We start from the raw sequence: 27723 nt of genomic DNA, 5'->3' as shown, positions 1-27723 counted from the left end.
TTTTGCTTTCCTGCCATGAGGAAAAATTTCAAAGGCAAGAACCCACCTTCTTCTATAACAGAATTAAAATGCAGTTTCTTTAGAATGCCCATTTAATCAAAATAAGATTTAAAAAAAAAAAAAAACACAAGTACCATATTAAATGGGCAAAATTTTCTTAAAATGTTAATTATGTAATTCTTGACTGTTCCCTATAAACACTCGGACCTTACAAAAATAAATCAAATTGTCAATTTCCAACCTTCTATTTTTCTTAATCGGATAACATTAATTCTTAACTGGTACCTATAATAATAAGCACCCGGGGACCGTAAAGAAAAAAAGGTGAATTTCCAACCTATTTTCTTACCCCCAACAATAATTCATGCCTGTGTTCATATGGAATGTGCAGCAACGCTGAAAATCATTCCGCAAAAGTTTCCCAACAAAATAATTTGCTAAAACTCTTTAGGTAGGAGAGCTTTCAACTGCACCCTAAAAATATCACCAAGTGCTCTACGAACATCCATCTGAAGAAAACAAAGTTTCAATTGGTTTTCAACTCAAAGAATGAGATATCAATGTGGATTATCTACTAGTTTAGAAACATCAACAAACTTGTTTCACATCACTTGTTACTACAAAAATTAATAAAAAAAATAACAAAGATATGAAAATCGCCCAACATTAAAATCCACATTCTCATCAAATGGGCACGACATGTTGAGGTGCTTTTCTTTAACCGAACCTACCCAATATTGATGAAGAAGTCACTTCAAATTTAAGTTAATATTACTCTAACAATATCAGTTGAAGGCTCATAGCAGAGGAATACATTAATCAATTATGCCAAGTTTGTAGAAAGTTGATTTACTGGAGAAGGAGAAATAATTTTATTCACGTTCAAAATCAGTAGTTACTGCAAGGTTTTTATACAATAAATTACTAAGAGTCCTAGCTAAGATAAGAGTTCTAGCTAAGTTAAATGTTATCTTTATCTATGGGCTAGAGTTAGAATAAAACTCATAAAATTTACAAAGTAATCTCCTACACGTAACATAACTCACAGAGTCAAAATATGTTTTTAGCAAGTGATAATGCCTCAGCACTATAGTACTCCTTTCGGTATGAAAGCTTGGCAGTTTAAGTGTTATATCACTATATTTTAAAAGCCATATAATCAAAGTAAATCGTTCATGCATTGCATACAATCTCGCTACGAGAAATCTATTAGGACTTGGGAAGATTTACCTGGTCACAGCAAATAAGTTTTGTAAGCAAAGGATAGAACACCTCAAGGTTATTCCTGAAAATCTTATTGTCCATGAAGCACATGCCGTTAAGCACCTGCAAGAGGAAAATTGACAGAGATTCCTGATTACAGCTGAGATTAAACGAAATCACAAGAGCAAAGAATCAAGTTGGTAAATTAACAATTAATAACGACTCCAAGAATGAGCTTATCTCAAGCAAACAATCTGATCAATAGAAACAGATTTATAAGATAATTCAACCACTGAAAGAATGCCGACAAGGTAGGCATTTCACTTCAATGCGCTAATAGTTCAACAGACATCAATGTTTGAAAATATACTGATACAGCCATTCATGGATTTGCACTAATATGATTTTAGCATAGGCTATATTGTATTATTGTTTCACAGACAAGGCATAATTATTAGAAAGCAACTAGACATTCTTTATACCTTAACAATAATTGGAGACCGCAACTCCAGAACACGATGAATATCCACCGAACTAGTTTCCCCTATTGTAGACTGGAGGTCAGATGTGTCCCTGAGTACCTGCGCACAGAAAGAGACCAACTTCTCTTCTGCTATTCCTTCTAATTTTGTTTCTGCATAAGACTGTTCAGCCAATCTTGAACCATTGTTGTCTGAAGATATATCAGTATCCTGGGAACTATTGGGTTCTATATGTTGCCCAATATTGTCAGTAAATCTCGAAGTTGTTTTGTGCAAGACATCCAAATAAATGCATGTTCCTGCCAATTCCTGGCGAAGAAGATTTAGAGGAGGCCTGACGAGATATGAAGTTATTAGAAAGCCAACTTCCTACCAGAACCGATTAGGTGATGATAAACACTGAAATCAGGAGATGTGATTTTTCTTACCTTTCTGCAGGAATGTGTTGCATTCGTGTTCTCAGGTTAGAATATGAATTATATGATGCAGCAAACTCTACCAAGGATAACAAAACGTCCATTATGGCAATCTTCTGAGGAGCTTTCAAATTCTCCCAGTACTTTTTCTGCCAGTTCAGACATATTTTAATCAGTAAAAAATTACAGAAATATACCACGACAAAATGTCCAAAGATGCAAACCTGAACGCCATCAATAGCACCTAGAATCATTAACTGAGTGATGCACTTGCCCCTAACAGTTTCCATAAGCGGGCTTTCCTCCTCATCCTTGGCTTCAGGTTCAACAGCCTCAGGAAGCTAGAGAAACATTAAATAAAATAAACAAGGGTTGAGTGAACTTAAATAAAGGATAAGGGATATTACGTCTGTTACACATTACATGCATAAATGAAGACGTGGTATATCCTCTCTGCTACTTTACATTTGATCCTTAAACAAAAGCATTAGTGGATTTGAAATGATAAAAATAGCTTTTAGCAAGCAAAGATTTTTGTAAACATAAAACAAACCGAGTGAAATAAGTAATTTTTTTTCTTTTTCTATAGCGAGTGAAATAAATAAGCAAGCAAATCTTTTTAAAGGCTTATGTGAACCAATGATCCAATAAAATGATATTTGATACCGGTGGAGCGTGGAGACTGATAATCAAGAACTTCTAAAGTGTCTTCTATAAGGTAAAAGTGAACCCATAAATAGAGCATCTCCTGTGATTGATCCGCCAGAGATATGGGAACATTAAACATCCACAGCAAGAAATTGCTAACCACCAAACAGCACAACCAAAGATGACTAACTTACCTTTAGTGGTGAAGAAGGAACTGGAATATCTGATGTACCACTCTTTGATTTTGCAGAACGACTTCTAAGAAATAGGTTATCCATCATATTCCCCATGATTCTTTGACCTATCGTTTGACTTCGTTGGAGACTCGCAGCTTCAGCAGATTTCTGAGCTTTATCTGATGGTGAGGAAATACCTACACAACAACAATGTACACATAAGGTTTGCTAATGAACAAATTTCAAATGAATGGGTTGGGCTGTTTCAACAATAGCATAAGGCTCTTCCCTTCACTCATAGTATGAAGGAAAAACAGGCATCAGAATAATAACAGACGAGAATTTTAACTTTTTCTAAAAGTTTGAAAGACTTCTGCAAACTGATTCCGAATATAAATGGTATAAACTGATGACAGATACAGCTCAGCAGCTAACCTTCAGATCCATCTGGGTTAGATTGTAACCCAGATTCTTGATTGTGATCTTGTGAAAGAGATGCATTAGTATCCCTTTTGCTGCTATTAATGCCTGAACTTGAGGATGGAAACGGTGAAATGTTCCCATTATCAGTAGAATCAAACTGCTGAACCTCACCACCTGTACGAGCTTTTAAATCTCCTGTTAAAATTGAGGGGTTCATTGGATTCTCTAGCCCCGACACATTGAGTAGCTCAAGTGGTTGTGTTGTGTACGATGCATCTCTGGTGATAGAAAAAAGTAGAGAAAATATATATAAATAACAATACAAATTCCAATTGTTACGTATAACTAACAAGTATTAATTCTAATTGCCAAAAAATTATGAATTATTCTCAAACCATAATACATACAGACCTTATGCTCTTCAACAACATATCCCAGTCACTCTCACTGAACTGGTGTCCACCAACCTCTATGAGATGCACCAACGCACCAAGAGAAATTGAAACCACCGTCTGATCTGTCTTTTTAGCACAGTCCAACAGCAAACTCAACAGTGGCGACAGCATAAAGCCAACCTCCTGTAGAACAAAAAATTCAAGCTACAAATAATTTATGTACCATTTAGACTTTAGATGATATCCGGTTTCCTGTCACAAAAACCTCAATACCCCCTCCAAATTAAATCACACAATAATACAGTTAAGACGACTATTAAAATTATTCTACCTTGTAAAAAGTGTTGAAAAGGTTGCACAGCAACTGAAGTGAGTGAATGCTATTTTCACGAAGCCACTCATCTCCAGAGGAAACTAAGTTCTCCTTTCCAGCATGTCTCACATGATCAAATATGGGAAACAAGGCACGACGGAAAATGCTTTCCCAAAATGGAGTTGAGAACTTCCTACCTCTTTCATTAACCAAATCAAACAAAACTTCAAGCGCGCAACTCCTAACCTCTGGTCTTGAATCTGATGTCAAATCGGATAAACCAGCAAGCATTGGGAACCAATAATACTCGGCTACATCAAATGCTGCGCCAGTATTAACATCAGTCAGTTTCCGAGCCCAACCAGGAATTTGTCCCTGTAATTGAAGAGTATATTGAAGCATTTAAGCAATATGTCCATTACAAAGAAAATAATGCATCAGAAATTGAGAATATACACAAACATTGTTTGAAATAATCACTGAGAGAAAGCAGTTAACTTGAACCTTTTTTTTCGAAAATGAGCTCATATAAACCTTCACAGTATCAAACAAAACTAAAGCATACTTGTATAGAAAGACAATAGACAGTCTTCTTGTTCGAAGGGCTGGTGGCCGTGACTGGTTTTAGATCATAAAGAGAATATTTCAATTAAAAGCCCTTCTACGAAAAAGTTTAGAGATTCAAAAAGCTAAACGAGTTTTGAAAATAAATTCAACTTCCAAGCACTGTTAGCAACTAATTGGTAGTGGAATCTTTCATCATTGAGATCAAAGACACTTTTATCATTGAGATGGAGTTTTTGCTTTTAGACCTTGTATTGGAGCTTTTGCAGTATAGTGGAATTTTTATTCTAGAAGCTACTATCCTTCCTGAGCTATGAAGCAACAAGTTCCAGTCCAGGAATTTCAAAGCTAATTCCAGATCCACACCAATAAAAGCTTTGAAGCAATGGCATTGACTACTTGGATGCTGAATACTTAAATCTGCAGCGGTTCATATGTTCAGATGCTGTACACTTTTTGTGGTGGCCAGCTATTCTCCTACAGCTGTGAGGAGCAACTGATATTTTGGGTCTTAAAGAAAATATTTTTACTTTGAGGGGGAAAATATTCTGTAAAACATTAAATCTTATTTTTTACAAGAGCCACTTTTTGAAGCAGAACAATATGTAGTTTTGGCTTATTAAGTCAGGAAACTACTATTAATTGTTGTTACTTATTGCTCAATCTGTAGGTTTTAGAGTAAGAACTACTTGCATCAGTTGAGAGACTCCCAAGTCCCAACCCATTAAGCTAGTTGAAAATTTAGGATGAGAATCTTCAAAGAACATGGTTAAATCTAATGGATTTCTTTTGACCACGTCAAAAATCATAATATGCAGAGTATAAAGGCTGCTATAACATAAGATACAAATGTATTTTAGGATATGCAGCAACCTAAACACTCAACCCAGTTACTCTCAGCAGGTATTTGCCTACATAGACAAAAGTAGCAAGAGTAGAGCAAAAACAAACCTTGTCAACCATCCCAACCTGAATTAACTAAAGTTCAACAACCCAAAGCCAAAACAGCCAGAAGCGGACTTGTCTGACTCTGGCCAGTTGCGACTCTTATGAAACGAGCATGGTTAAATCGGTTTAAGATGTTGGCCAATGTGTTAGCAGAGAAAAAAAGCATTTTTCTAGAAGAGGGTAAATAAAATAATGAAAGCTAATTTTTATAGAAAATGAGAGAACTATGTGGTCAATTAAAAATCAAGCTGAAGGGCGGGAAGAGACCTCTGCAAGACGATTTTCACATATACGGAGAAGGGCAACAGCCTTCAAACTTATGTCGTGGGAAGTTTTATTGTTGGCAAACCTAATAAGACAGTTGATGCAGTCCATAAAGCAATCTCCAACAACTTGATCAAACTGTTCCAGTATAACTGCAAAGAACATAATGTAAATTAATTGGAAAAGAAGAGAAGCATCATGTTGGCAGAAGAACAATGAGAATTTCTTACTCTGTTCAACATTCTCAAATGCCTTCTCAATAATTGATTCAAAACCATCATCTGCAGCTGCAGTGAAAATCATAAAAATACTTTGCCATCCAGACTTTATGCTAGCAACTTTGGATTTTATCAGCTGCAATAACATCATTACCAGTCAAGGCGTCACCCCAATGAAATAAGAAAAAAAACTTACAGCTAAAGGTTTATGATTAAAAATGTATTAACTTAAAAATATGCAGATAAAGGAGGGAAAAACAGCAGCAAGCAAGAGGACTAGATGTTCAGGAAATCTGAGCAGGCACACATACTTGAACAATGCAGTCCACAATAAGGCTCCTTATGGTTTCACTTTGACTATTCCGCATAAGAACAACAAGAGGTTTAAGGATATCATTTTGGAAAGTAAAATTGGTCAGTTCAGTGTGCTCCAAATACTTCATACCGAGCTGCTTCAAAGAATCTATCGCATATACAGCAACCTTCTCATCGGCATGGCTGCCAGCAGAAATAAAATGATTTGCGAGTACAGTCCATATTCTAGCCCAGACCTGTAGCCGTATTATTAAAACTTTTTAAATGTAAACCAGTATGCATTTAGCAGGGAAAAGAAAATGGTTTTCAATCTACTAATCAATTCATAAACAATAGTTAGATTCCACTAAATCAAAATAACAGCTGATGAGTTATCAAATTAGACATCTCAAACTAACTCTTTTTTTTCTTTTCTTTTTTTGAAAATGTCAAGCTAACTCATTCCTAAAAATAAAAGGCTCTTTTCTTTAAACTACAGTAACTTTACATGTAATGTTGATTCATTGACATGATTTTTTTTTCAGAATATTCTCCAGAATCTATCAAGTGCCATGGAAAAAATACAAGCAATTTATAAAACATTTTCCTCAATAACCAGAACTATTAAAAACGGAATGAAAAGAAATTTGAACTAAGAAAGTGAATTGAAATTCAGCAGTGGTCGGAGACAATCTTCTCTCTACTATCCTACATGCTTCTCCTTAACATTCCGTATCCCCGTCTATTGAAGTGATGCAGATCCTAATCCACATGATAAGGTTCAAAGAATTACTAGCCATTAAATCTTAATAATAATTATAAACATGAACAAGAGGGTATTGTAGCTCGGTCAGTTTAAAGAAAGTACCAATCTTATACGAGCAATATTGTAATAACTGATCTCAACAGCCCTTTGCAAGCTGAAAACACGAGCTGGAACTTGTTTTAGTTCTTCTGCTGATACACCACATAGAGCAGTGAAGAACTCCACAACAGAATCGCTAGGCAATTTTTCACTACTCAAAAAAACCTGTTCAGCTGGTTTCCCAGCCTGTTCTTTCAGTGCCTGCACAACAGCCTCCTTGGCAACCTGATTTAATCCATGCATGACAGTTGCAGCAACAGCGGGGGTTGTTGTAATATATTCAAGCCGAGAAACGCATTCAAGAACAGCATTCCATGTGTCTTGAAGACAGTCTGGTTCTACATCACATAGTTCCAATAGAGTCCGCAATGCTTCCACATTTTTAATACGCATTTCCTTTGGGGAATGCAGGAAAGTAAACCTAACATCCAAAAATTTACATATCAAGAATTACAGCTAAGCTATTCCCCTAGGGTTAAGAGTGTTATAATGATCAGACATGAACTGCCCAGTTAAGCAAATAGTGTAATAATGATTGATGCAAGGGCTTTCTTACGTCAGGAGCGGCATATCTTTAAAAAAAATAGAGAAACCAGACAAGGTAAGAAGAAACAAAGCAAAGGTTACAAAGGGAGCTGGGGCAAAGGAACTAGGCAAATAACAAAAGCAAGAGGTGCTTTTTCAAGTAGAACAAGACAGCAGTACCTGATCAGAGATGTTACAAAGGCAAAGCGCATGGTATCCATACCAAGGGCATAAGTGAGATGTACCCCAGCTCTAAATCCTTCCATACAGAGAACAACCATTTGCTTGTCTTCACTTTGCTCCATTGTAACAGAGAAGGTAGCCAACAAAGGCCATCCTACAGCTTCAACCATGGGGCTCACAAGTTCAATCTCTTGTGCAGTGTAAAAAACCCCTCTGCTTGCTCCTTGATTCTGGATACTAGCCTGTGTCTGCTTAATTATTGCTTCACTTTTGGACTTAGCATCACTTGATGACTTTGTTTTAGGGATAGACAGTTTAAGGATACTAACAAGGTGGCCTCTCTCTTCACCCTCTGGCTTTTGCTTGTCATCTTTCCCAATGCCAGCAGTAGCATCTTTCATTTTTATCTCCTCTTTAACAATAGAATCATATATTTCTTCCAGAAGTTCGGCAGGGGCACACACTTCTGGGTCATACATGGTATTCATATGAATAAAATCTGACTTTGACATTTTAGGCCAGACCATTGGGTTATGAGCATCAGTATTCAGCATAATAACTGCATATGCGAGAACATATGCAGTGCCTGCATTCTTGAAAAGACCTGGATTGTCAGCACAATACCTGTAAAACACAAAATGAGACAATTTACTCGTGTGAGTTATATTACAGTTATTACTTTGTAAATATTAGTGTTTCATCCTAACACTAACTCTAGCAACCTATTTATTAGATAAAAATAATTTTGTATAAGTTAGAATTCTTGACTTAGATAGAACTCTATTTTATTTGTAACTAGGACTCCTTGAACTACACCTATAAAAACAGTCTTGTACCATTCTGATTTTTCAACGTGAATTGAAAGTAAATTCCTAGTATTTTTTCCAGTAAATTATATTTTCTACATGAATCAATTAGGTTAGATTCAGACTACGATGGTTCTTCCCACCTCTTCCAAGGTTCTTTTGGAGGCAGCAACCTCTGTTTCTCACCCGAATCCTGCCGATGCTGGTAATTCTGCTACGGTCGATGCTGCATTATCTTCTTTGCCTAGTTCTATTTCTTGGATTGTTGATTCTGGGGCTAGAGATCATATGATGGGCGATTTCACACTATTTCAGATTTTTCAGAAAGCATTCTCTTCCTCTGGTGTTCGAACTGCTGATGGTTCGCTTTCGGCTATTGCTAGCAATGGCTCTATTCGTATCAATCCGCATATTGTTTTATCTTCTGTTTTTTACGTTACGAATTTAGCTTGCAATCTTCTTTCGGTTAGTAAATTCTTTCGAATTATGTTGCACTATCGGTTTTAACTCTCATATTTGTAAATTTCAGGATTCGAACTCGGGATGGTGATTGGCAGTGCTAGACGCCGTGGTGGAGAAGTCCCTCCTCCGGTTCATACCCAAGCAAACTCTAGTATTGTTTCGATATTTCCATCATCTAATGATGTTTCTACTGAGATTGTTTTATGGCATTTTAGGTTAGGTCATCCTAATTTTTTCTATCTTGCAAAGTTGTTTCCCAAACTCTTCATTGATAAAAATCCTGCATCTTTCTCTTGTGATATTTGTCATCTTCCCAAACAAATTCACAGTACATATCATCCTTCCCCATATCGCTCTTCTAAAGCAAACTCTAGTATTGTTTCGATATTTCCATCATCTAATGATGTTTCTACTGAGATTGTTTTATGGCATTTTAGGTTAGGTCATCCTAATTATTTCTATCTTGCAAAGTTGTTTCCCAAACTCTTCATTGATAAAAATCCTGCATCTTTCTCTTGTGATATTTGTCTTCTTCCCAAACAAATTCGCAGTACATATCATCCTTCCCCATATCGCTCTTCTAAACCTTTTGCGATCGTACATAGTGATATTTGGGGTCCAACTCGTGTAAAAAGTCTGAATGGAGTTCGTTGGTTTGTTTCATTTATTGATGACCACTCTTGTACGACGTGGACTTTTCTAATGCGCGATAAATCCAAGGCTGGTGACATTTTTAAGCGATTTCATAAAATGATTGAGAATCAATTTCAGAGTTCTGTTGGGATTTTTAAGTCTGATAATGATAGTGAATGTTTTTCTCACTTGTTGGGGTCTTTCTTTAAGGAAAAATGAATTATCCATCTAACTTCCTGTGTTAATACACCTCAACAAAATGGGGTCTCTGAGTGTAAAAATCGACATCTTCTTGAGGTTACCAGGTCACTTCTTTTTTCTACTCATGTTCCTAAATATCTTTGGGGTAAGGCTCTCTTAACTGCTACTTGTCTCATTAATCGTATGCCCAGTAAAGTTTTGCAATTTCAGTGTCCATGAGATGTTCTTACCCAATTTTTTCCTCATTTTAAACCATTAACCACTAGTGTTCCCCTTCGTGTCTTTGGTTATACTGCTTTTGTCCATGATTATACCAACTCTAGGTCTAAGCTTGATCCAAAGGCAATCCGCTGTGTCTTGGTTGGGTACACTTCTCTTCAAAAGGGTTATAGGCGTTACTCTCCTATTTTCCCCTCCTTGAATATAAACCTTTCTTCTCTAAGTCTAAAATTCAGGGGGAGAGTAAGTGTGAATTTCAACTTTTTTCTGGTTGATATTGAACTACCAAACACCCTATTTCCTTCTGAAACCATAAGAACTCAACCAACACTTAACACCGCCACTTCCAATCTTGCAGGCCAAATAGACCTACACCAAACTGTAAACCCATTGAATTCACCTTGAACACCAAGTCCATCTATGTCATCGTTTATCTCCCAGAGTGACCTTTTTACATACAAAAGACGACCAAAACACGTCCCATCAGTCTCCACACCACCTATGCACCGTCAAGAACCGAACCAAGTTTGATTTCTTAGAAAGTGAAGAAGGTGATCAGAGTAAGTTGGATGTATTAGTTGATACTAGTGAATTACCAATTGCTCAGAGGAAGGGAGTACGACAGTGTATAACTTATCCTATTAATAAGTTTGTTGCTTATGGTAAACTAATGCCTGCCTTTAAGACTTTAACAGCTAAAATAGACAACATTCGCATTCTAGACACAGTGGAAGAAGCGTTAAAAAGTGTTGAATGGAAGACGACGGTAGAAGAAGAACTTTCGGCGCTTGAAAGTAACAAAACCTGTATTATTGTTGATCTTCCTAAAGACAAGAAACCAATATTGTTGTAAACTATAATTTTTATTCAAAGAAAAAAATTCATTTTACATAAGAGGATACATAGAAGTTTTATACACGTGAATTAGAGACCTAGATAAGATAAGAGTCATCTTTTCTACAAATTAAGAGATAGTGTTAGAGATAAGACAGGAAACAGAGTTTGACTAAAACACTACTCACACCCTCCCTCAAGTTGGGGAGTAAATATTGTAAAGACCTAGCTTGGATGTAATTTCGTCGAAGGTAATCCTCGGAAGTGCCTTGGTCAATACATCAACTAGCTGGTTTTGTGAGGAGACGTAGTTTAGTTTCACAATTCCACCATATACTTTTCTACAATGAAGTGTCTGTCTATCTCTAAATGTTTTGTTCTGTCGTGGTGCACCGGATTCTTTGCAATGCTTATCGCAGATTTGCCATCACGTTGAAGTTCAAAGTAGTTGTTGTCGCACATCTCTAGTTCAGTTAAGAGTCTTTGTAGCCAAATTCCTTCACACATCCCAAGTGCTATTGCCCTATATTCTGCTTCTGCACTGCTCCTGGAGACTACTAATTGTTTCTTACTTCTCCATGTCACTAGGTTTCCCCACACAAATGAACAATATCTCGTGGTTCACCTTCTATCTGTTATTTCTCCAACCCAGCTTGAATCTGAGAAGATTTTAACTGTTTTGTCTTTATTTTTTCTGAAAATCAACCCATGTCCTAATGTCATCTTTAGATATCTTAAGATTCGATTAATTGCCTCCAAATGTACTTCTCTGGGATCATTCATGTATTGACTAACAATGATAACGGGAAAAGCAATGTCATGTCTAGTTAGAGATAGATAAATGAGTTTACCAACTAGTCTTTGATAATGTTCCTTGTTTACCGAGTTTCCATCTTTACTCAATTTCAGGTTAACTTCTATAGGAGTTTATGAGGGCTTGCAATTAGTCATTCCAGTTTCAGACAGTAAGTCTAGAATGTACTTTCTTTGATTTATGACAATTCCTTCTCGTGATCTCGCTACCTCCATGCCTAGGAAATATCTCAGAGTTCCCAAATCTTTGGTTTTAAACTCATTTGATAGTAAAGTCTCAACTTTTCGATTTCTACTAAGTCAGCACCCGTGATGATGATATCATCAACGTTAACAATCAAGATTGAATTCTTCTTATCAGGAACAGTTTTTATAAACAGACGAATTAACATTGTTTGTAGTTGTCTTGTATCATTACCTTCACGAATTTGTCAAACCAAGCTCGAGGTGATTGTTTTAGACCATATAAGGATTTCAACAATTTACATACCCGATTATTTCCAAAATGGATTCCTGGTGAAACTTGCATATAGACCTCTTCTTCAAGATTGCCATTGAGGAATGCATTTTTTACGTCTAGATGGTGAAGTATCCAATCCTTGTTCATGGCCAAGGATAATAGAACTCGAATAGTGTTGAGTTTTGCAACTGGAGCAAAGGTCTCCTGATAGTCAACTCTATGAGTCTGAGTAAACCCCTTTGCCAAAAGCCTAGTTTTATATCTCTCAATTTTTCCATTTGCCTTGAATTTCACAGTAAAGACCCATTTGTAGTCGTTCGGTTTCTTGTCTTTAGGTAGATCAACGATGACCCAGGTTTTGTTGTTTTCTAGAGCTGAAATTTCTTCTTCAACTGCCTTCTTCCACTCGGGACTTTTTAATGCATCATGGTCTCTGGAATGTGAATATGATCAACCTGAGCTGTGAAAGTCTTGAAACTAGACATTAGTTTACTATAAGCAACAAATTTACTAATAAGATGAGTTGTACATCGTCTAACACCCTTTCTTTGAACAATTGGTAACTCACTAATATCAATCACCACATCCAACTTACTTTGGTCACCATCTCCTCTGTCTATCAAGGGATTTAAACCTATTTTGGCTCTTAACAATGCATTGGCTGCTGTGTGGATGATAGGGCTTGTTTAGATCGTCTTTTGTAGGTGAGAATATCGGTTGATGGCCTGCGTGTTTCATGAAAGTCGGTGGGATTAATGGATTGGTTTTCATCAACAAATGTGGTGGTGTTAAGAGGTTATGGAGTGGTAGTTGTTTCAGTAGAAGATGGACTGATGGATAACTCAGTAGTAATCGGTAAAAATTGAAATTCAGACTCACTCTCCCACTGGATTTCGGTTTTGGAGAAGAATGGTTTATGCTCTTGAAAAGTGACATCTATAGAAGTGAAGAACCGTTTTGTAGGAAAGTAGCAACAATAACCTTTTTGAAGATATGAATAACCAACAAAGGCACACCAAATTGCTCGAAGAGCAAGTTTAGATTTATGATGATTGTGGTCATGGACAAAGGCAGTACAACCAAAGACACGAAGAGGAACAAAAGAGGTAAAAGGTTTGAAATGAGGGAAATTTGTGGAAAGAATATCCCGGGGACACTTAAAGGCAAGAATCTTACTAGACAGTGTCAGGGCCGTCTTCGCATCTATGAAGTAGCGGAAACAAAAACGTGACGATCTCACTAGCGATCCAAGTTTGTTAAATCCGAAACCGGGAAGAAGAGATGCGATTACTTATATTGGATTCCTTGAAAATCAGCAAATACAGCAGCGACTAATAAAAATCACGAACAGTTCGAATCCTAGCCTCCACAAAAATTCGTCTCGGCCATTACTTAGTTCACCCGATTGAATAGTGTTAAGAGCAAAACCTTTTCTAAAAGGGTTATAAGAATTTCAGGATTTTTCAAAAGACATTAAACGGCTGCTAGACCAATATATCCCTTACATATGTGTCGCCCTAGCTATTACGGCTTTTTAAAAATTTCGAATTTAATTGGGAGTATAATTAATTTAATTATATTATTAAATCTGATATTCTTGTGCAATTAAAAGTACTCACACACATATATATAATAATAATAATATGAAATACACAATTTATTCATGTACACTCAAATTGTACATATGTGTCACATTTATGAGTTGCTCTCTCTTCAACCATTGGGTACGACCCTGTAGGTTCTTGTAATGTTAGTAGTAATAATTAGAACTATTCTACTATTACAAACAATGAGTGACATCTAGAAATATGTCATTGTTACCTAAGTTACAAGAAGTCATGATCCGACATAACATGTCCGTGACTAACTCTTTTAATGTATTATATCCTTTTGTCATTTATATCTAGAATAGGCACAAGTCTTAGAACAGTCACACTTGTGTAACCCATCTATTATTTCTTGATATCTAGAGTAGAGTATAATAAACGAATAATTTGTGTATCTCATATCAACTTATTCGAGCATGGCCATGCATTTCTAGTCTCACTCAATCAAGTGGCATGCGATATATTTGCTATTATGTAGGAAGGACAAATCCTATCGAGATCATTCACACCCCGCTACATATATCATGATATGTTCAATATAAGTCTTTATAGTGCAACCAATTATGGAGAATGCTTAACTTTATCAAAACATACAACAATATATGTTGAGATTGTAATGATCTCAAGTCTAAGATTATACATATAGTTGTCACTATGAGCAATATCGTGACTATCACATAATAATCCAAGACATACGCTCATAGCGGGTCAATCCAATATATTGTTCTCTGACAATATATTCATGTATTAATTTTTACATCTCAATGTTAATGACAACTCTTTGTCACCAATCAATACCATGTTAGTTTTAAGCGTATTATTACTGTCCATGCCCATAATAATACTTGACTAATGATATTTTAATAATAATCACATTATTATACGGACATTATTATCTTTTAGATTATTTGATGCACAAAAATACAATAAAAGAAAATAAAGGTAATGCCTTTATTTAATAAATATGGTAAATAAAACGTGTCAATACAATCATCATATGATTGGTCTTTGGGCATAATCTAACAGGAAGACGATTGATGAGAAAGGTAGCTATTAAGAGAGCCTCACCCCAAAGGTATTTCAGAACATTAGAAGACAAAATGAGAGCTCTGGTTACCTCAAGAAGATTACGGTTTTTACGTTCGACGACCCTATTTTCTTGTGGAGTGTCGACACAGGAAGTGAGGTGGATTATTCTGTTTTCCTGGAAGAAAGATCCCAACGAATGAGAGATATTCCCCACCATTATCATATTTAAAGATGCCAATGGAACTTTGGAACTGTGTTTCAATCATTTTATGGAAGCATTTAAAGACAGTACAAGACTCAGACTTATTCTTCATAAGAAAGGTCCAAGTGGTACGAGAGCGGTCGCCAATAAAAGTAATAAACCAACGAATTCCATGTAAACCCGTAACCAGCGAAGGTCCCCAAATGTCACTGTGAATTAAGAAAAAAGGTTTAGGCGAGCGAGAGGGAGAATGAGGATAAGAGCTACGAATGTGCTTTGCAAGAGAACAAATGTCACAAGAAAATGATGCGGAATTTTTATTAATAAACAATTTGGGAAACAATTTGGGAACAAATGCCGCATTTGTAGGAGAAACTGAAACAAAGGAAGAGATAAATGGTGAAGGTGAGCGGGTTGGAACGAGAGCAAGAGGAGGAGCTTCAAGGATGTAAAGTCCACCAAGAAGCCTAGCATTGTCAATCACCATCCCTGAGGTCAAATCCTGAAATTCACAACAATCGCAATTAAAATGAGAAGTACAACCCAAATCTGTAGATAATTTGCTAATTGAAAAAAGATTGCAAGTCAAACTCGGAACATAGAGAACATTAGACAGAAGAATGCGACGATTAAGGCGAATCGAGCCACTTCCCTGAATCGAAGATAGGGAGCCATCAACAGTACAAACAGTGCATGAGACACTGTTTTTGTGAAACGTAGAAAAAAGAATGAAGTTTCCGGTCATATGATCACCCGCCCCTAAATCAACTATCCAAGGGACACCCAGATGAAGGGGATAAGAAGGCAAAATGAGAACTACCTTCACTATTAGTGCATGCAGATTTGGACTCAGGAGCAGAAGGAAGCTGTAAGTGACCAAACATTTTTCGGAGATCATCAAACTGTTGACAAGGAACCACCCCCAATGTCGTGACAACAGAGTTACCTTGAGATGAACGCGAGGAGGATTTAGATGGTGTCCAGTCGGTCGAACGGCCATGGAGCTTCCAACAATTATCACGAACATGACCAGGTTTCCGGCAGTGATCGCACCAGGGACGACCTCTCTTGACACGGTCGTCCGGACGAATGGGTAACTAAGGTAGAACTCTTAACGGATGGAGGAAGCATCAGAGATCAACGACTTTCTTCGCGACAAACCTTAGAAAACACCTCACAAAGAGACAGAAGGGGTCTGATGCCCAGAATCCAGCCACAAACATCATCAAGAGACACGAACAACCCCGACAAGAATTGTAAAATACGCCGTTTTTCAAGCAGCCCTTTGTAGAGTTTGGCATCTGCACCGGTTTGCCAATCGGGAGACTCAAACATATCGATATGCTTCCATAAACGAGACAGCTGAGTGAAATATTGCGTAACAGTGAGATCGCCCTGCTTCAAGTCATTGATCTGGCATTCAATGGAAAACACAGCAGATGAGTTTTCTTGATTGGAGTACGTCTCCCTGGCAGTGTTCCAGATTTCCGAGGCGGTGGTGTAGAGCATGAAATTCACACTAATGAGGAGCCAGGACATAATAATGGTGTTCTCGGTGAGCCAAGTGTCGTATTGGGGGTCGGAGGGATCGGGGACCAGCATATTGTCAGAGAGATATTGCTGCTTCCGGCGACTGGTGATTAACAGACGCACGGATTGAGACCAGGCAATATAGTTCTCGCCATTTAGGCGATGACAAGTAATTGACGAGGGAGCATAGTCGGAAGGAGACGGCTGGACAATGGATGTTTCAGCCTCGGTGGTAGGTCGGAAGAAAAAGAATAGATCATGACGGCCGAGAAAGAGGAACAATGGATCGAACCTAAACTAATAAACTAAGGTTTTCAGATGAAGGCAATAATTTTTATTAAAAGAAAAAAATTCATTTTACATAAGAGAATACATAGGAGTTTTATACACATGAATTAGAGACCTATATAAGATAGGAGTCATATTTTCTACAAATTAGGAGATACAATTTGAGATAAGATAGGAAACAGAGTTTGACTAAAGCACTACTCACAATTGCAAATGGGTCTTTACCGTAAAATACAAGGCGGATGACAGTGTTAAACGGTATAAGGCTAGACTTGTGGCAAAGGGATTCACTCAGGCTTATGGAGTAGACTATCAGGAGACTTTTGTTCCAATTACGAAACTCAACACTGTCAAGAGACTTGTTCTAGTTACGAACCTCAACACTGTGAGGGTATTGTTATCCTTAACAGTAAATGAATATTGGGTACTTCATCAGCTAGATGTCAAGAATGCGTTCCTCAATGGTAATCTTGAAGATGTTTATATGCAAGTTCCACCAGGAGTACAAATGAAATCTGGAAATCAACGAGTGTGCAAACTGTTGAAATCTTTATATGGACTAAAACAGTCACCTTAGGCTTGGTTCGACAGGTTCATGAAGGTACTTTTGCAAGACAACTATAGTGTCAATCTGATCACACTTTATTCGTAAAGACTGCGCCAAATAAGAAAAAAATAATCTTAATTATCTATGTTGATGATATTATCATCACGAGTGATGATTTAGTGGAAATAAAGAGATTGAAGGCGTTGTTAGCAAGAGAGTTTGAAATCAAAGATTTAGGGACCCTGCAATATTTTTAGGCATGAAAATGGCAAGATCAAGAGAAGGAATTATTATAAATCAAAAGAAGTATATTCTGAACTTACTTTCTGAGACCGGGATGACTGGTTGCAAGCCTTCCGAAACTCCCATGGAAGCAGACCTGAAGTTACGTAAAGAGGGGAGTCCAATAAATATCAAAAGTTAGTAGGTAAGTTGATTTATCTATCACTTACGAGGCCGGACATAGCCTTTTCTGTTAGCATTGTAAGTCAATACATGAATGATCTTAGAGAAGAACATTTGGAGACTGTAAATCGAATCTTGAGGTATTTAAAAATGACACCGGGACATGGATTGATTTTTCAGAAAACATGAAGATAGGACGTTAAAGATTTTCTCAAATTCTAGCTGGACCGAAGAGCTAACGGATTAGAGGTCACTACGAGTTATTGTTCATTTGTTTGGAGAAACTTGGTGACTTGGAGAAGCAATAAACAAGCTATGGTTTTCAGAAGTAGTGTTGAAGTAGAGTTTCGAGCAATACCACTTGCAATTTGTGAAGGAGTTTGGCTACAAAGGCTTCTAGCTGAGTTAGAGGTGTGTGATAGCAAACATTTTGAGCTTCTGAGTGACAGTAAGTCAGCCATAAGCGTTGCTAAGAATCCAGTACATCACGACAGAACGAAACATGTAAAGATTGACAAACATTTTATTGTTGAGAGGGTGAATGGTGCAACAGTAAGACTAAACTACGTCTCTTCGAAAAATCAACTAGCAGATGTCCTAACCAAAGCACTTCCAAGGGTTACTTTCGACGAAATCACATCCAAGCTGAGTCTTTATAATATTTACTCCTCAGCTTGAGGGGGAGTGTGAGTTATATTACAGTTATTACTTTGTAAATATTAGTGTTTCATCCTAACACCAACTCTAGCAACTTATTTATTAGATAAAAATAATTTTAGATAAGTTAGAACTCTTGACTTAGACATAACACTATTTTATTTGTAACTAGGACTCCTTGAACTACACTAGTACACCTCTAAATATTGTCATGTACTATTCTGATTTTTCAACGGGAATGGAAGTAAATTCCTAGTATTTTTCCAGTAAATTATATTTTCTACAACTCTTCTATGAACCATTTTATCATGTTATACGGTGAATATTCTTCTAATACATTTCTTAGAGTGAGCTTATTACATACTACGCACCTCTTTGAATAACTAATAAAATGGTAAAATGGCATTTGACGTTTATTTGCATTGCCTACACAGCCTTGTTCTGGATATTTGAAGCACGCAACAAATGGATATTTGAAGGATTCTTCAGATATTCATCTATGGTGATTCCCTTTTCGAAGGATGTTTAAATATGTTGCCATAATTAAATTCTGTGCTTGTTTTTATATTTTAAGCACAAATGACAGTTTTATGCCCCAGCATCGAAATCCTCGTACCTTTCTGCAAACTTTTCCATGATTCGATCTATCTTTTGAGCCTCCCCAGGAAGATAGAATCCTTTAAGAAATTCACGAATTGCAATATCAAACTTTATTCCTGAAAAGGTAATTGAATCTACATAAGCATGGATGACAGCAAGGGAAAACTCCTCCTGTTGACCTAGATAATCACCGATCATTGCCTGCAACAATGCTAGGAGTTAGACCACTTCTCGAGGAATTGAGGAAACTCTGTCTTTAGATAAGAGCACTACCTTGTCCAGAGTGGGAGTATTTCTCAGAAATTGGGCAACTGAGGCAGGAGTACTTTCTACCAATTTATTTGATATCAGATTCTCAATACCCTTAGCCGGTTGCCTGTTGAACTACAATATATAATTAAAACTATGTTTTAGTGCCTAGTTAGAGTCTAAGAAATTGAGAATGGATTAACAATGATTCCCAGTATCATATTTTGCATCAGAGAAAACTTCCGGTCGAAAATGATAAATTGTTAGTATAAAACTTGTCCAACTACCTCAGAGATGGCAGCTGCCATGGTAGATTCATGAGCTTCTGCCTTCTCAAAGTTACCAGTAGCATCTTCCGATCCTCGTGACAAATCTTCTTCAGTAGACTGGCTGCCTCCCTTATTCCTTTCTGGTTGTCTTTTAGATGTCTCCCAATCAATCGTTGATTGTAGTATGTTGACAAGACACTAAAGAGTTTAAAAAGAATAACTTTATCAAACAACAACACTGAACATGTAAGCATAGAAATATAAACCAAAGAGGTGTACTAATAATTGAAAATCTGATTTTGTCAAGTAGTCCAATAGATAAACAGACCTGAAGTGAGGAACCCTTAATAGATGTTGTCTGGTTGACAGCAGTAGTGTTTAAGTCAGCATTTTGTGCCCCTTGAGCTATTTTAGACAGAGCTGTAACCTGAAGGCCAGAAGGTAAATGGTATACTTATCTAAAAAAAAGCCTAGAATAAAATATATAAATGTTAGGTTGATCGAGTTCATACCATGCGTTGGAACAAGTTAGGTGCCTTAGGGTCACAATCATAATTCACATAAACATCAACAAGCAGCTGAGGAATTTTGCAAACTTTCTCAAGCATCCTAAAAAAAAAACTAGAAAGGTTAGATAATATAAAGCAACAGACTAACATGGTGATGACGATGACTGATGAGAATATACAGAAAAGTGAAAGCCTCACAAATAACTATAACTAAAGCCCCAGTAATTGCAACATCCACTCAATTAGAAAGGGAACCATACCGAAGAACACTAGTTTTTTGGTTAATGGGAAAGTCTGCACCATCCAATGACCGCAAAACAATCAAGGGAAAAAAGAGACCAATTTCACCCTAAAAGGAATTAGATAAAAGTACTCAGCAAAGATGTTGTATATCATAGCAATAATGCTTTATTTGAAAGAAATAGCTTTAATAATCTGTAATGATAGTAGTCATACTTTAAGACTCTCTCGAGCCGCAACAAAAGCACAAAAAATATCCCAGTAGCATACTGCAACATAGAAAAGCGTCAGAGACATTGTCATGGCAGATTCTTCTAAAAGAGGGTAAGAAAAGATATTATGTAGAAGCAAGATAACCTGAAATACGACAGGGGATTGTGAAATTGAAGCCTGCAGCAAAGCATATAAAAGATATGCTTTCACTGAATCAATGAGATACAAGTCCTTGGTAAATGAATGGCTAACCCCTCCCAACAAATCCTGCAATACCATATGGACCAGCAAATATGATCAAGGTCATTAGCTACCTATTCTTTATTACCGATAAACAAAGAGTTCCCCATATATCCAAACACAAATCCTTGCCAATAATAAGAATGAAAATAGAAAATATAACCTTTTGAAAAAAACTTGAAGCTTATAGAAAAAAATGATCCAACACAGTTGGAAAACCATTGTGTTCTACTATATAAAACACCAAACATTAAAACATAAAATTCATAAAGTTAACCTGCAGAAGCTCAAGAGACAACATCTGTGTCTTAGTGTCATCAGAATCTTCCTTCTTGCTCATCTGGAAGAAAAAACATTTCATGAAGGGAATCCTAGCAAAGATTAATGCATAGAGTAATAATTGGTGAAAGTATAAGTAGTACCTTGCAAAGGGTGCGGAACACTAGCAATGCATCACGTTTACCAATACTCATGCTCTCAAGTTCAATCCCTCTAGGATAAGTTTCATATTCATGATAGCAAGTATTGACGAACAATTTCAACAAAAATATCAGCCAAAGTAAGAAACAGAAACTAACAATCTGGGTAAAAATACTTTGGTACGTACCTCGTGACCTTTTTACCATCCTCAACATTCACAATTTTGTCAAGAACAGCCTCTAAAGCCTATAAAACACATAAGTTTCATCTTAAGAAAATGGTATAAACCTAAGACCCACAAATTAAACGAATCAAAACAACAACAAATAGAAGGATGCACCTTGATATCAGCAGCACCAGCAAGCTTTTGAAGTTCCTCAATAGATGGAAATGGGGCATCCTTAACCCAGTTAAGTGCATCCCCTAAAGTTGTTTCATTGTCATTTTGGTCCCCAGAGGAAGCTTCTTCTGCGTTTGAGGTGGAATTATCCGAAGAAGCAGCTTCAGTATGATGTGAAGAACCAGATGTAGGGACCTGAGTTTCAGGTAAAAGATATTACCTTCTCCCAGATATAAGATGAAGCAAAAGATAGTTAAAAGCTTAGAGATGAAATTCCATACCACCTCAGTTTCCATTCTCCTAAATAGGATGCTAATCATTTGTGTTAGCATCGCCTTTGATGTTGCTTGGTTTATAGGGCTCTTGCTACAAATTCAAGCCACAAATCATGAGTACTATTTCAAAACAGAGTATCACTATCTTCAACAAATATAAATAACACCTGTGAAGACTAATATTGTAGCAGACTCTAATAATTCCAAGCAAAGGTTCCCCATGGACTGCAATTTAATTAGAAAATTACAACAAGACTCGGTTCATATACTAGAAAATAAACGAGATAACTAGGTCCTGGACAATGTACCTCTGAACTTCGTGGATGCTACAACAGTAAGAAGTACCTTCAGTACTTGCAGTATTGTACTGCAAATTGTTTTCCAGAATTAAAAATATGTAACAAGTTAAATAAGTTAAAAACGAGGTTGACAGACACAAGAGCCCATACCTGTCAGGAGAAGAATTATCAACACAACTGCAAACCATATGCAGAATATCTGTAAACAGAGGAACAGTTTTACCACCATCTAAGCCAGGATCACCCTCCAGATGATCATAGGCAATTAATTTCTGTGCTTATGGAAATAAAAACAGATCATGTCAGTAATAATTATGCAAAACATAAAACATTTGAATTCCCAAAATCAAATGGAACAAAACTAAACAAGAAAACTACAAAAATAAACATGGAACAAAAATAAACAATGAAAAATAGCAAGCTTTCTTATGTATTATGTCTTCCCGTAATGTCATGAAAAAAACATAGAGAAGACTACAAAGCAGAAAATAAACACTCAAAAATAGTAAATCAAGAAAGAAAGCAACTACATACATGAAGACAATCCAAAGCTGGTTCAAGGATTTTCAAGTTCTTTGTCTCAAATGCAAGTTGAAGAGGATTTAGGACAAGCTCCACCTCAGGTCGTTCCAAGGTGTACCCTGCACTTGCCAGGGCAGTTGTGATGGTTCCACTAACACGCTGTGGCCCGATGGAACTACAAATAAAACAAAAAACAAAGATTGGAGGTCACCCATCAGGTATATTTCTAGTTTCAGTTCCCATGGAACTACAAGCAAAAAAATGGAGGTCATCTATAATTGTTACAGTAGCAGTCATGATCACATTACCGCAACTGATATCAATTCCGTATTACATTTAACAAGGGAATTTAGAGTGTTAGCTGAATCTTACAAAGGCTAAAGTGATAGGAAAAAACTTCAACTCTGAACTATATGGAGCCAAAATAATCACAAACAAATTGACCAAAAAAATATAAAAAGGCTATTCCATTGGGTTTATATCTTGGGTAAAAAACTAGGAACATAAAAAGGAATAGCATATTATAAGATTGCAAATAGAATAAACCTTCCATCTCCAGGCAATGCCTGATTTGGCTCAGTGGATGAAGAAGGCCGACCCCTTTGTTTCGGACCATCTGAGAAATGAAAAAAAAATGTAAATAAATGAAAGCAATGACCAACCAGCAACAATTTAACAATAAATTAAAGGAATATATAAGTTCAAATATTAAACGAAACCAATAAAGATTCCATATACTAAATGCATGGATCTCGTTACTCTCCCACCCCTCCTCTTCTTAATATCATAGTTCCTATTTCATGCAGCAACCAACAATAGTGTCTTTTAAAGAATTAGTCAATTGGGGGAGAAGAAGAAAAGATTAACAAAATGAACTGGGATCATTATCAATTTGTTGTTCCTTGTTCTATTTGAATAAAAACAATTTGGAAATGCTCACAGATTTTGCTGACACTCCTAATATCCGTCAGACTCGGAACAGAAAATCCTTCTTATTCTCATAAAATGTATAAGTAATTACTTATATACGAAAGGCATCAAGTACTCGTTTGAAACACCAAGCTTCTTAATCAAATGTTAGCAGAGATTATAACTTGTAAATTCCACAACTACTCCAAAATCCTAACTTATGCCTATGTACCAGTCTGACTGCATTTTAAAGTAATATTATAGTTGAAAGTGAATAAATATGGAAGGCGGGACTAAAATAACTAAATAACGGCAAAAGCAGGAGAAAATTCAATAAAGCACATACCAGTAATAGGAGTTAGGACCTTTTAAACTCACAATGATATTTAATTCACTGAAAACCAAAATTAGACTAACGAATAACAATACAAAGAAACATATTGAATGCGAAGAAATTATAATCAAACCATAATTATCAGATCAAAAGAATTACAATTACTGCTTCGGCCACAAAGAAACAATAAAAAGAAAAAGATCCATAAAAATAAGATTTAAAAAGAAACTACAGATCTGACCTAAATAAGTTTGAATAGCCTTGTAAAGATCAGGATGTTTTTTGCTGGAACATTCCTTGAGCATCGACTCGAATGCTCGGCTCACAAATCCACCTGCCGCCATTTTATTATTCTCTTCTCCAACGCTTTGAATCCGATAGTTTCGAAGTGTCCTTCGCTGTCTCACCTAAAGCGAAAAAATCATTGATCAAACAGGTAGCGTACGAAGAGAGTTGGGATCTACGAATACAAATAGAAAAATCTATACATACATGTAAGAGAAGGGGAAAGAGAAAACGAGTTACCACCGTTTATTATAATTTGCTCCGAGTGAGAAGAAACCGTAGTGATTAGCCATGAAGATCTGAAAAGAAATAAACAGATTTCCTGTATTGATTTGTTTTGCAAGAAAATGAGTATATGCTGTGTTTACTGGGCTTTTGCGATGAACCCGGACAATCCCAGATTTTGATTGGAATTGGGGTTAGGACTAATAACGGTCAGGTTTGTCCTTTCAATCTATGATAGTATTTTTTTTACGGTAAATTATGGGAATACATTTACTTTCGTTTTAATCAATTTTGGTTATTAATTTAAAAATTAAGGATAAATAATTTCTATTGTTATCGATCTATGATAAATTATAATAATATTATCGATTCGTTCGGTTTAAGTTCATTATTAAATTCTATAACTCGTATTACGTGATAATTTAAAAATAAAAAAATGTGTCATCTCCGCTTTTTCTTTTTATTCTTCTCAACTCCATTTACGATGAAAACCCCCGTTTCAAGTTCAAAACCATTACAACCTATCAAGTTAAAAAATCTCAGTTGATGGGTTGTGGCTTCGGCTTTTGTGAGTGTTGCCATGAATAACCAAGATTGTATTTTTTTTTATTTTGTAGACTGCATCGAAGTTTATGTTGTAAAAATATGAATGAATTGATTTATTCAATCATGACTATTCAACATCTCTATTCATAAAAAATAGTTAAGTCTTTTCATGAAAAATAGTTAATTCATTTCACCCAAAAAGTCAAGTCTTTTCATGTTAACCTTTTCATCAAAAGTTTATAATTTTTAATCAAATGGTTAAGTCATTTCATTTAAATGTCTTAACATTTCAATACAAATCTCTCTCTATATATATAAAGGCTAAGTTGTGACACATCTCAACACACAATTTTTCCTATTTTCTTTCAAATACTTTCATTTCAATTCTTTGATTCTCTCAAAATCATTTTCCGGTAATAGACAAAGACAAATTGTGTTCGATTGTTCACTACGGTTGTGCTTACTATTGTGAACGTTTGTTGTTGTATCCTGAGAGATCGACATCCAAAGTTACTCAAAGCACCAAAGAGAAGACGAATATGTCTTAAGGAAACTGTTCATACAGGCATCAACAAAACTCTTCTTCTATTTATTCACTTCCATCCGATTATATGTTCTATTTTATTTTCACAAATTTTTTAACTTTATTATCGAAACGAAGTTTTTAGATTATAATACTACAACACTATTTTTCAATATTTGCAACAATCTTAAGACAAATTTCTTGTGTTGTAGTTCAATATAAACTCAAACAAATTACCGTGGTAATATATTTAGGTTAATATATATATTATGTTTCATATTATATTTATTATTTCGGTTTTGATTCCGATTACAGAAAGATGTCTGATACTTCATCCAATTCACAGTCTAATGCGATTGTCGCTACACCAGTTGTGAGCCAAACGTACATATGACCATGAGTCATAATGAAAAGTCTGGGAAATTCAATGGAGAGAATTTCAAAACATGGCAACAGAAAATGTTATTTTTTGACGACATTGAATCTGGCTAAATTTTTGAAGTATGATCCTCCTACATTAGAGGATGAAGTGGATGCTGCAACTGCATTCAACATTACCGAAGCATGGAAGCATTTTGATTTCCTATGCCATAACTACATTTTGAATGGTTATCTGATGCACTTTATGAAGTATACATCGTAAAGAAAACGACTAAGGAACTATGGGAATCATTGGACCATAAATACAAAAGGTGTTATTATTAAACTTTGTAATGGTTTGATTTTAAAACTGTTGTGAATCAGGTGTAAGAATTCCAACTGATCATTCATGATATTCTCGCGATGGGATGATTATAAGTGAATCCTTTCAGTGGCGGCCATTATTGAAAAACTTTCGCCTACTTGGAATAACTTTAAGAATTATCTTAAGCAAAAGAGAAAAGAAATGACAGTAGAAGATCTGATTGTGAGACTTTGGATTGAAGAAGACAATCGATGTGCGGCTAAAAGGCTAAACAAAAAAGCTAATCATAACATTGCCAAGGCAAATGTGGTGGAAGTAAAAAAACTTTAATAAAAGAAGCACACTCAAATTGAGTATAAACTAGGACCAAAGGCGATGTTTCTAATAAGCGAAAATTCCAAGTGAAAAGCTTTAATTGCAATAAGACTGGACACATTCATCCGAATGTAGGCTTCCAAAAAGGTCCAGAACAAAATAGGCTAATGTGTTGACAAATATTTCCAAGGAAGTATATGAACTTGAAGTATGCGCTATGGTCTCTGAAGTTAACTTGGTTGATTCAAATCCAAGAGAATAATGGCTTGATACTGGTGCCACACGCCATATTTGTTGTGAAAATGACTCCTTTGTTGAGTTGGTTTCTTGTGAGAAAGGAGAAAGCTCTATATGGACAATGTTACAACTTCCAAGATCAAGGGGAAAGGCACTGTAATTTTAAAGATGACTTCTGGCAAAGAGTTGAAACTTCAAAACATGTTGTATGTGCCTGACATATGAACATTGTCTCTGGGACCCTCCTAAGTATACATGGCTTTAGGATGGTGTTTGAATCCCAGAAGTTAGTTTTATCAAAAGAGGGAATATTTGTGAGAAGGGGATATGTATTGAAGAATATGTGGAAACTCAATGGTATCTCTGTAAAAGCTAAAAATATAAATAATAATGATTCTTCTTATGTTTATAAGATTGAGTCATTAAATTTATGGCATGGTAGACTTGGAAATGTTAATTATGGTACTTTACGTAGATTAATTAACTTAGAACACATTCCCCCATTTCACATTAATTATAATCATAAATGTGAAACATGTGTTGAAGCTAAACTAACAAGGTTTTCATTTAAACCCGTTGAAATAAATACAAAACCTCTTGATATAATACACAGTGATGTTTGTGACTTAAAATTTGTTCAAACTAGAGGAGGGAATAGATATTTTATTACCTTTATTGATGATAGCACAAAATATTGCTATGTATATTTTCTTAAAAACAAAGTTGAAGCTATAGAAAAATTTATTCTCTATAAGCATGAAGTTGAAACCCAACTTAACAAAAGGATTAAGAAGGTGAGAAGTGATCGTGGTGGTGAATATGTTGAATCATTTGGTCAATATTGTGCACAACATGGTATTATTCATGAGGTACCCACC

At 35.9% G+C, this 27723-nt stretch overlaps 1 protein-coding gene across 4 annotated transcripts; it reads right to left on the bottom strand.

Moving 5' to 3' along the window:
• Nucleotides 1-189: 189 nt before the first annotated feature.
• Nucleotides 190-24694, bottom strand: LOC120207359 (brefeldin A-inhibited guanine nucleotide-exchange protein 5-like). Of its 4 annotated transcripts, XR_005524197.1 has the most exons (34): nt 24555-24694; nt 24271-24436; nt 23333-23402; nt 22799-22961; nt 22415-22536; nt 22274-22332; nt 22133-22190; nt 21972-22056; nt 21691-21885; nt 21538-21596; nt 21353-21422; nt 21208-21270; nt 20835-20957; nt 20498-20586; nt 20241-20337; nt 20057-20155; nt 19747-19926; nt 19484-19594; nt 19227-19411; nt 7915-8541; nt 7213-7630; nt 6362-6601; nt 6063-6186; nt 5836-5984; nt 4075-4431; nt 3760-3926; nt 3361-3626; nt 2944-3122; nt 2326-2442; nt 2114-2250; nt 1686-2019; nt 1231-1326; nt 367-509; nt 190-276 (listed from the first exon to the last, which is right to left on the bottom strand). XR_005524197.1 is itself a non-coding variant. In XM_039206835.1 (33 exons), exons 2-33 carry the CDS (start codon nt 24371-24373, stop codon nt 438-440), a joined length of 5214 nt encoding a protein of 1737 aa, XP_039062766.1. In that variant the 5' UTR covers nt 24374-24436; nt 24555-24694; the 3' UTR covers nt 304-437. The 4 variants fall into 4 exon arrangements, 3 of the variants coding, with proteins under 3 accessions (XP_039062766.1, XP_039062767.1, XP_039062768.1); XM_039206835.1 differs by lacking the exon at nt 190-276 and having other exon boundaries at nt 304-509; XM_039206836.1 differs by lacking the exon at nt 190-276 and having other exon boundaries at nt 304-509; nt 24558-24693.
• Between the last annotated feature and the right edge of the window lie 3029 nt (nt 24695-27723).

Source organism: Hibiscus syriacus, unplaced genomic scaffold (genome assembly GCF_006381635.1).
Source record: "Hibiscus syriacus cultivar Baekdansim isolate YM2019G1 unplaced genomic scaffold, ASM638163v2 tig00014614_pilon, whole genome shotgun sequence".
Classification (NCBI taxonomy): Eukaryota; Viridiplantae; Streptophyta; class Magnoliopsida; order Malvales; family Malvaceae; genus Hibiscus; species Hibiscus syriacus.
This window is presented reverse-complemented; position numbering and strand designations above follow the sequence as displayed.

What these genes read in the sequence shown, in the direction of transcription:
- LOC120207359 (XM_039206835.1), bottom strand. Translation starts at nt 24,373, where the DNA reads ATGGCGGCAGGTGGATTTGTGAGCCGAGCATTCGAGTCGATGCTCAAG. An exon ending in GGTCTCCAATTATTGTTAAG is followed by an intron (nt 1,327 to 1,685) that starts GTATAAAGAATG and finishes TTCCTCTTGCAG; the next exon opens with GTGCTTAACGGCATGTGCTT. An exon ending in AACTTATTTGCTGTGACCAG is followed by an intron (nt 510 to 1,230) that starts GTAAATCTTCCC and finishes TGTTTTCTTCAG; the next exon opens with ATGGATGTTCGTAGAGCACT.